The sequence below is a fragment of the Rhinopithecus bieti genome, unplaced genomic scaffold (genome assembly GCF_001698545.2).
Source record: "Rhinopithecus bieti isolate Rb0 unplaced genomic scaffold, ASM169854v2 scaffold_13014, whole genome shotgun sequence".
Classification (NCBI taxonomy): Eukaryota; Metazoa; Chordata; class Mammalia; order Primates; family Cercopithecidae; genus Rhinopithecus; species Rhinopithecus bieti.
Genome location: NW_016807364.1, coordinates 63,810 through 74,198, shown reverse-complemented (window position 1 = coordinate 74,198; position 10,389 = coordinate 63,810). Strand labels below are relative to the sequence as shown.

General features: G+C 44.7%; 1 protein-coding gene across 1 annotated transcript in view; it reads left to right on the top strand.

Moving 5' to 3' along the window:
• The first annotated feature begins 10,208 nt into the window (after nt 1–10,208).
• HOXA4 (homeobox A4) overlaps nt 10,209–10,389 on the top strand; it is a 2,400-nt gene continuing 2,219 nt past the window's right edge. Inside the window, 1 exon segment of the mRNA XM_017881443.1 lies at nt 10,209–10,381. Coding sequence (XP_017736932.1) covers nt 10,274–10,381 — 108 coding nt within the window. The 5' untranslated portion in view covers nt 10,209–10,273.

The window sequence follows — 10,389 nt, the reverse complement described above, 5'->3', positions numbered from 1 at the left end:
TCCTGGTCTGGTTTGTGCCAAATAGTGAGTGGCTCTGTCTGCTTTTGTCTGTCTGTCCAGTCCTGGAAACCGTTGGGTCTGAGGCTACCTGAGCAGATGACCTGTGCAGGGAGACCTCATACCAAGACTGGCCCATCGCTTCCCTAACTCTGACCCATCACAAAGTTCAGGGCAGAAGGTGGAAAAAGCTGTAGGCGGTTCCAAAGCTCCAGGCCACCCTGCCCATCTCTGAGGAAACCAAGTTAACTTGCTGGGTACAAAAAAAAGAGAGAAAGAGCAAGAAAAAAGGAGAAAAACCCAGGGCTTTATTAGCCACCCTCAGGCCACACAGATCCTGCCTCTTTCCTAAGGCTGTCCTAGGCCTCCACTTGCTGAAGACGCTGCTCTGTCTGGCTGTGGACCCCAAACCCTCTGCCCTTAACCCATCCCAGCACCCCTTCCCCACTCTTCGCCCTGGACCCAGTTGGCTTCTTTTGCTACTATTAATTTGCTACAAATGGAAGGTACTTACCCCATCCTAGCTCGATTGGGAAACTCCTCAGAGCAGCTAAAGCGCAACTAGAGATTTGCACATTTACCGACTGCTTACACTGATGCCGTCTTTCCTTTTAAAAGTTATAAAACAGTAAACTTTATAAGCCCCAGTTCCGGCTATATGACATTTGGGTGCCAAATGAATAGGGTTTTGTCTATGAATTAGATCGTAAAATCATCCATAGCACAGACAGATCGGCTCACTGGCTATAAAACGTCACGTGGGGCCATTAAAGTAAGTTTTATGGTTTTGGGGAGTTGACATCCAACATTATATACCACATAACATATAATCTCACTAACGCTGGACTCCATTTGACTCTTTTGCAGGCTACGTGTGCCGCCTGGCCATTCAAACTGTCAATTTTAGGTCCAGAAGTGTCCAAACCACAAGTTCTCAAAACTCTGAAAAATGGCTCCCTCCGAGTTAAGGTAAGCTCGCTTCCTGAGCGCTTTCAAGTTTATTTGTACTTTGGAAACTCTCTCTCTCTCTCTCTGTCTCTCTCTCTCTCTGGTTCAATAACTGTGAGGCTGCCTCTGAATTCGAAAAGGCAGAGTAAACTTTCCCTCTGCCCGGAAGAGCAGCGCCAGGAACCAGCTCTGCGGAGGCAGCAGGGTGAGCAGCGCCTGTGGCCGCGCCGCATCCCCAGGCCTAACTTTAATTGCTGCACAACCGCGGATGTTAATGACTTCCGCTGCTCCCGCCGGCGTGCAAAAAGATGATTTTTTGTGTGCGAATGAGCCTGTGTGTGGAGACCTGGCAAGGCCGCACCCCCAGTCCCCGCGCAATTGCTGGGCCGGCCGGGGCCGGCTCCTGGGGGTCGCGGAGCCCTGGGGTGGGGGCTGGGAGACAGTGGGGCGCCGGCCGCGGGCGCCGAGGCCGCGCTGCGCTCAGGAGTTTGAAAGAAAGGCCCGGGCAGGGCCGAGGCGGACGCTGGCGGGATTCCTTACGGGGCTGTGGCAATAAGTCTTCGCGGGCCGGGGTCATCTGGCAGGGCTGAATTGAGGCGGCGGCCTTCGGGGCCGGGTTTCAGGCTAGCTCGTGAGAGCGGGAGGGTGGCAGAGGCCGGTGAGGCGGGGGCTGCACCTCCAGGCTGGGCCCCCGGGTTGCAAGGTGGATCCTGGGTTGCTAGCGCCCACTGGACCCTGAGGACCAAGGGTCCCCACCCTGGTGTGTGGGGTGTTCAGCACCCCTCCCCGCACCCGGGACCAGGCCCTGAACCCTGTTTGCCTGCACGTTCTTTTTATTTCGGTGGGACTGTTCTCACCCGCCTGTGAGTCTGAAGCAATAAACTTTATGGCCGGATTTAACTTTAGTCTTTGAATCCCCAGGCTAATTGAAAGGGGTTAAAGCGCTTTCTTTTCTTCCGCTTTGCCTTTCTTCTCCCTCTCTTCTTTCCTTTTCCTCTCCTTCTTTGTAGAATTAAAAACATCTAGGCACAGGACCCTCAGAAGGCAACTTAGGCGGCCCCCTAGATAACATTAAGATTGGAGAAATTCACTCCCCCTCAACATGCAGGCGAATTCTCTGTTCCAAACTGTGCTCTAAAGTTTTGGGGGGAAATTGAGGTGTCTTCAACGCCCAACTTAAAAGTCCCCAGAGCCATTAGGTTGTTTTTCCTGACACATCATAAACGGTAGTTTAGGGAAGAAATTGGTCCTTTGTCAGTAGGAGATTTCCGCCTTTCTTTTGTTAGCTGCTCTTTCTGTTTGATCCCAGGAAATTTACATAATCTATGATTTCCAGAACAATCTCCAAAATTGCACCAATGGGTGAAGTAAGGTGAAATAAGTTTATCCTGGGTACAATTCCATAGTGGCCCCAGTCACCCCTTCTGGCCCCAATCCCCCATATTCTTCAATGGCAAAACCCAAGCCCAGTGACTGGAGACTGTGGGCCTGTCCCAGGATCTTTTTCTGGATGGGTACCCACAAGGGACCCAGTAGATTTCCCTCAATCCTATTTTAGGAATTAAGCCAAATTCTCCTACTGCATTCAGAAATGAAACAAAAAATAGGATCTGCTTTTCTCCTTAGGAGCTGGGCAGTTTTCAGCAAGTATTAATTGGTAAAGATACCTATTAAGTGCTTAAAGTGAAAAAATTGAAAGTATAGATTTGGAATTTCAATAAACTCTATTGTGCAGAGGCCACCTACACTCAACATAAGTCCAACAGATGTCCCCAAAGTCAGAGGTCCAGAAAGCAAAACCTAGAAAGTTTTTTTTGAAAAATAGAAACCCTCCCACAAGTGTTACTTCTCATGAATAGTGGCAAGGTGAAGAATCCTGAAGTAATTGTATGTAACCTATTAAACATTGGTACTTCAGCATTCAAGATGTGTCCACATCTTAGTGGGAACAAGGATATAAACTCTACATGGGTATGGGTTCTCTTTTATAATGTTATGTGTCTGTGAGAATACTGGATTCCTTGTTTTGCTGCTCTGAATTGTGGGCTCCTTATTGAAAATATTGGGTTAGGGTTCCATTTTAGTTACTCATTTGGTGATCTTGCTTGAGTGATTTCTTGGTGATTGAAATTAGAAAAAAAAAAAAAGTGACAGGGATTCTGCCAGTTTAGTTTGAGTAACTTAAACAGAAAATATCCACACTACTTCATGGCCATATTTCACCTTGGGGTGTGGGAATGAGCAGAAAGCCTGTTGAAGTCATATCCAGCACCACAGAACATAGAGAATCTTTCCAAGGAATGAGAAAAATTATAGGCTGTAAATATTGTCAGCTTGCTTATTTCTCTGTTTTAATCTTCACAAAACTTAAGTAGAATTTAAGAGAGCAGGCAAACCCACACGGCCACATGGAATTAAATGACTTTAAAAATACATCATGCAGTCAGACCTATGTGTTATTGGAGGATTTTTTTTTCTTTCTTCCTACTTTCATAGAAAGCATAATAAAGAGGATGGCTGGTTTTCTGCTCATTCTGTAGATAAGTTATTTCTTTTGTGGATTCTTTTGGGTTGTTCTTGCAGAGGAACTTTCTAAGAAAAAATATGTCTGTCACTGAGGGCTTTATGAAGACATCCAGCTTCAGCCGGTGGCAGAAGTGCGTGTCTGTGCTCCTCCTCAGCGGCAATGTGCGGGGGCTCGTTTGTTCCCACAAGCTGAAGAGACAATATTCCTGAACTATAAATACAACAGGAAGCTTCTGGTCACACTTGCTTAGGGGTTTGTTAGGGTTTCCATGGTCTAATTTCACAACATTATGCCAAGATTCCTTTTCTCCTGCTCTTTCCCCTGCTTCATTGTTGGCGGCTCTGGGAGAGCAAGACAGAATTTCCTACCAAAAACAGAGTCCTGTTCATTTGCTGAGATTCTGAGAGTACTATATTGAAATAATTAGTGAGTGGAAAGCAAATCACATCTTAAAAGATGGGCAATTAAGGAGGAAAACAATCTTTTTAGCTTAAAAGATGCCCTTCTCAGCCTCTCCCCTGACTTGGCTGGGGGTCTGTCCATGGCTTGCCCACCATGGAGAGTGCAGAGCATTGTGGGCTCCATTCCTTTGGTTTCTAAGGAGGAATTTCCTTCTAGTCAATGGCAAAACTATAAACGGGGCTCCCAGGCAGGGCTGAGGGGGTCAGCCTAAGCTCCCACCCACATAGGGGAGGGGATCCACAGCCCCAGCCTTTCTAAGCCCCAGAACTTCAAGGTCTGCCCAGGTTTGTTTTGTTTGGTGTTCACAATAAATTTGTTCTTCTCCCACCAGATCCCCTCCCCACAAGCCAGTCTTTTCAATAATAATATTTGTTATGAAGGTTATTAGATAATTATTGCGATTTTGAGAAGCAGCCCTTGCTGGAGGTGAAGTCTGTCATCGCCTAACAAATGACGCCCGCGCAGTTCACTGCCGGGTTAAGTAAATGCAGAGAAGATAAATCTGCACACCCTAGGAATCGCCAGCAGAGCACGCTTTAGTACAAGTTCACAGTCAGCTCACCCGCCTGGGCCAGCTCTCCCAACAATTAGGGCTGCGTCTTTAGTTTTAAATAAAGGGAAAAAGTGTCTCCACCTCCCATTGCTTGCTTTCCCCATCTTCTCTTTTCTTTCACTTTTACAAGGTTCTCCCATTCTGCTCCAAATTTTCCTCATAAAATAGAATCACGAGTGATTTCAAGTTAATCTAGTACCTAGGTGCTGACAAAGGGGTCGTAGGCTGATTTAACAAAAGTCCAGTCACAAACACACAAAAATATCCATTTCACCCTCCACATATGGCAGTGGCAGAAGCAGGGTGTCCTGAGATGCTGGGGGGCCCCTTCCCCCTGAAAGAAGAGGCTCAGCTTTGTGTATCTTTGTGGTTAGTGCGTTACAACTGCAGGTCAAAAAGTTGAGGGTCAAAAGTTTACATTGTGCAGTGCTCTTAGTCATCTGCCCAGACAGAGTTTGATGTCAATGTTAGAGCTGTGATCTTGACTATCAGCACAAAAGATAAAATGGCTCGGAGTGACGCGTGTATCACGGTATGGACTCCAGGTGAACCCTAGTGGTTGAATGACCTCAATTATGGAGGAAAGGATAGAAAATTCCTCTTTTCAAGAGTAATACATGCTGTATTTCATCTTGAATTATCTCTTCTGTTCTGAGGGAATAGTAGCAGGTAAATAGGCATAGATTACTGAAACACCAACACCTTAGGTGTTGGAGAACCAGGAGTCTGTGGGTTTGTCACAAAATAAAATGCTAAAACTCATCTGTGGAGCTTTAAAACTAATGTCGCAAGTTTCCAATATTTCATTATGCCTTCAAAGGCAACAGAATGGTGCAGGAAACCTCCTTTATTTGAAAAGAGGGATTTTGATTGGCCAGATTTTTGTCTTTTTAGTACATATGATGACCCCTAAATTGTGTAAGAACAAATGCAAACACAGGCACTTCTTGCAAAATGTGATCTTTGCAGTTTTCAAACATAGAATATGCTTTTTGTGAAACTACAGTCCGCTGAATGCAAAGCGTTCTGAGATCTGAGAAGGGGAAGGAAGGAAGTGGACACCCTCCTGAAAGACACAGAATTCTTCCTTCACCCCTTCCACCAGCACTACCAGTGACAAAATGCTTATTGGTGCCATGAAAATGTTCCTGTTTGGAAATTTTTGTTATGTTTATTATTAAACCACAATTGAATGTAAGAGAAGTACTATAAGCTATAAGTGAATAACTAGACTGTAGGGAATGCAGAAAGGTGAAATCCACAAATACCAGGCCACTGTGTAAGAAAACCAGGACAGAATAGAATATTTTCTATTCTTCAGAATGTACTTTTAATAATACACGTGAAATTGAAGAAAAGTCAAGGAGAAGAGAAAGCAACCTAAGGAGAAGGGTAGGAGAGCAGAAAAGAAAGGGAATAGTGTATTAAGGAAGCCGACTGGAACCATGCTTCATGTGTGAGTTGCAACTGAAGAGCTAAACAATATTTTATTTTTCATGCATCTAGAATGGCTTTAAGTGTTGGTGCTATAAGAATCTATTTTCCAGAGGACATATTTCTCTTTTCGATGAATTGACCTTCAAGGGATCAGTATAGGAAAACAGAGAAGAGAAAGGTGAAATATTTTCCCTAGGTTTTTCTTTTTTAACTTTGGAGATAATTCAACTACTCAGAATGTAGACTCTTGCAGGAATGTTTGAGATCATCCCAATATGTTTTGGTTGATTGGATTTAACAGTGCCAGGTATGTTCAGTTTTAAAATAAATATTTACCAAACACTGCCTTCATGGAAGTAATCAGGGTGCTTCTGTGCAACGTGTAAAGTTTTCACTCTGGCCAAGAGCTTGAAGCCAAATGGGGGTTTGCCAGATGAAACAGAAGAAAGGAAACAACTGTGGTGATTGCTGTTGCAGCAGTGAACATTTCACCACATTTGGGCTAGTGAAATGAAGAAAACTGAAACCCCTCGATGAGTCAACAATTATGTGTCTCTTTGGGAAAACCTTTTATTGTGTTTTTTGTTAAAACATGTGACACACCTTAGAAACACGTCAACTTCAAAAACCATAGATATCTCTTAGTTAGTCTTCAAAGCAAAAGAAAAGGGTACTAGCAGAAATTATTGCTTTTAGAGTGCTTGCTTCTTTATTTGGAGGAATTTGAACCTCAGGCCTCTCAAACAATCCAAGTTAAAATTCATGTGTAATCCCAATATGAATATCAGTCCTCATCCCTGGGTTGTGTGCATTATTTTAAACTACTACAAGAAAATTACCCCCAAACTATTAATTGGTCAAATGGCTGGTAAAGTGTTGTTCCTCTCAAATCTTGTGTCTAGTGTAGGTGTGGGGGGGAAGCCTTCAAATGCCACCATCAGGCGTTTTGAAATTCTGCCACTCCACTGTTCAGCTCCAGAAACACGCATCAGATAGAGAACAGTCTGGGGGACTCTCGCTCTAAAGAACAAAGGACAAATACAGTCAATACATTCCATAACATTTACATTTCCTTTGGCTTTTCCCCTTGGTTTTTCCTGAGAAGGAGTGACCTGGGCAAAGCACCCTGCTCGCTAAAAGACACTGTATAGACCTTTTACAAGCGCAAAGTCCAAGGCCGAGGTGAACTTCAGGTCAGTGCGTCTAACAAATATGAAAATGTCGGCTGGTGAAGGGCGCGCCTTGTGATTTAACAAAGACTGTCAATGTGTAAGATTAATAAGAAACAAAATGCACACGGTGTCACTGTTCGGTCACTTTGAAACTTGGGACAGGATTGCATTCAAGAGGGAAGGCTGTTACAAATATATTCAAAATGATTCAAATCAGATTCAAACCAAGCTGCAAAACATTGCCTCCCTCTCACCCTCCCGCTCCCTCCAACTCCCTTCACTCTTCTCCAACTGGGATTCGAGGACATGACGAAAAGTTATGTCACCTAATGGGATTTTAAGAAAGGTTTTGTTGGGAATATGTTACCCCTGCACGTGGAAATGAGCAAATGTGCTCACCAGTTTCCTGAGGAAAGGATAACGCTTCCACCCCGCTTGGGACTGGAGCCAGTTGGTGTGCGAGGATTTGCACGCTCCCTCTCTGCTACATTTCAGGGCATCCCATCTTTTCTCAGGCGAGATGCTGCTGGTAAACTTCAGTTTGTTTATTAATTGAGTTAGTTTCTTCCTGGCTTTACTTTGGTGTCTTGGATATTGTGTAAAAGCAAGAGGTATTTTAAAAAATGTTTTTCAAAAGATTATTTGATTCAATGGAATGATGCTACGGTTTGCAAAGGGAGATTGAGGAAGGTTCAGAAAAGGTACTGAGATTGTTTATTACAGCCATAAATCTTGCAGTAAAATGTCAAAATGTCGGTGTGTGAGATAACACTTGGTGGTCCTGGCTCCGTTTGTGTTTATGATACGAACCACAAAGACAAGTTACAGGCCTTGAGGGATTCTGTGTAAGGCCATCTTCCTAAAGTAATAGAACCACACAAAACACAGGCACAGCTAACTCGTTTGGGTTAATCGTATACAAAACAGTGCTTATATCTCATTAATACTTAAAAATAGAAACTTGGTACAAGGTTCTGAGGCTAAACAACAGAATTTTGTGTTTTAGTGTCTGTAAATATTAAACAGATATGGTTAAGACGCTGGTACTCAAGGTTGATGAAATGAGGAGGGAAGATTTCCTTGTCATGCTTTTTGTCCCCCTGAAACTATAGGGTTCAGATTTGTAATACATATAACTATATATTATCTATATTACATTGTATACAACCTATGTGTATATTATTTTTTCTTGCTAGGGAGAGATATTGGTTCAGGTAGATGTATCACAGGCTGAATTTTTCCTCCAGTCTAGAGAGGATGGCTAAAGATTACACTCAGTGTTGATTTCTGTCTGTGGCTCAGATTTCATTAAAAACAAATTTTCAGGATGCCTCATGTGAATGGACAGCACTCTTCACACACACATACACCTAATATGGAAAATCTCTTTGTACCACTTCAGGGTGATTCCAGTTAGAAAGCTAATATGATCCCCTTTTTAACCTCTTTTCCTAAATTAGTTTAAAGATTAGTCCCATATAATAGGCTTTATGTGGCTAAGCATTAAATGACTATCCATCAAATGGATATATTCCAGCATTTAGTAACTCCTATGAGTAACCAATATGAATGAAGATAGAATTGACATTCCTTTTGAAGTGTCTCCAGGCTTAGGAAATAATTTTCCTTGTCTGCGTTCCAGACTCAGTTGTGAGAAGGCTGTTTATACTGCTCTTTGAAAAATCAACTAAGGTGCACCAGCTGAAAATCCTTGTTTTGCATGCCAATATGAAAATATTTTTAGAATGGTGACTATGCTAGTTTGCACTGCTTTAATCTAGGCTGAAAAACAGAGGATCTAGCTATGTCTCTTACTCAGAAAAGAAAGGGAGAAAGTACACAGTACAAATAAGGCATAAGTGTTTACTTCAAAGATCAACATTAGGTGGAATAAGTAATTTATTTGTTAATAATGGCATAATTAGTGTACCCATCAAATTTCAATTACCAAATGGCAGGCAACAGTCTCCTCTCCCTCCTTTCCGGAGCTTCTGATATCGTTAATACGCTAATTTTCAGCAATTAAGAAATTATAGACTGTCCTGTAAATATAACTCTAGTCTCAGATACTGCCTGAGAAAGCAGTATCTAAAAGAGAAAACATGAAATTCCTAGCTGGAAAAGACCCATCAGCGATCAGACCGGCAAGGCGTTTATTCTACCCTTAGCTTGCTTTTGTTTGGGGATTGTTCTGAAATAGGAAGTTATTGTTTTCAAAGCTCGGTTCTGTGGAGGTATTGCTTCTATCCATTCTCATCCTTGGGCCACCTTCTCTCTCACAATCGCACCTTGCAATCGCGGGCATATTTAGCTCTCACATTGACAATCCCATCAAATTAGATGCTATTAGGAAGGTTCCAATTTTTCTTAGGAAAACGCGAAACAGATTGTCTCTGAAAGAAGGAAAAAATGAAAAGCGTCCATCCAGTTATAATGGAATGGCCTCGCTTTACATCCTTGGGTCGATTTCTCTTAGCTGCCCACTCACCCTTTGCAGCTTCTGCCAAGCTTCTCAAAACAAGGGCTCTCAGGCCGACACGCAAGGAGCAGGGTGTGGGGAAGGGGGATCTGCGGTTGGGAGAATGTGTCTGGTGGCCTCTCACGGGCGTACATAAAAGCCAGGATGCCCCTTGGTCCCAACGCCCTTCCTTTCCCCCGTTAGCCTAGAACCCCTGAAGGACGCGAAGCCTGACTGGGTTGCGCCCGAGGTCAGCGCTGAGTCGTGGCTGCCAGACTGCCCGAGGCCTAGGCTAGCAGTAAGGCAAGCAGAGGGCTCCCAAGAGGACCTACAGCCTGACAGGGCCCGAATTCCCAGGGGGAACCAAAGTTGGGGGGCTGAGGTCCAAAGCTCCTGCTCCCTCCCCCAGCCCAGGGACAGGACAGCAGCATCCATCACGCACCCGCGCGTTTCCTGATCCGGGTCCGCGCGCGCGGTGCGCCCATTGGTGGGGGCGCTGCACGTGGGGCACGGGGCGGGGCGCGCGCTGGGCTGGGGAGGAGCGGCTCGAACTTTGGTGGCGGCGTCTGCGGGAGGGGGAAGGGTGGGCACTTGACAGCGGGGGGAGGGGAAGGGCGCAGAGGAAAGGGGATGGGAAGCGAGGCAGGAGGGGAGGGGCCTCGGCGAGCCCAGAAAAAACGACAACGCGAGAAAATTAGTATTTTGCACTTCACAAATTAATGACCATGAGCTCGTTTTTGATAAACTCCAACTACATCGAGCCCAAGTTCCCTCCCTTCGAGGAGTACGCGCAGCACAGCGGCCCGGGCGGCGAAGACGGCGGCCCGGGCGGGGG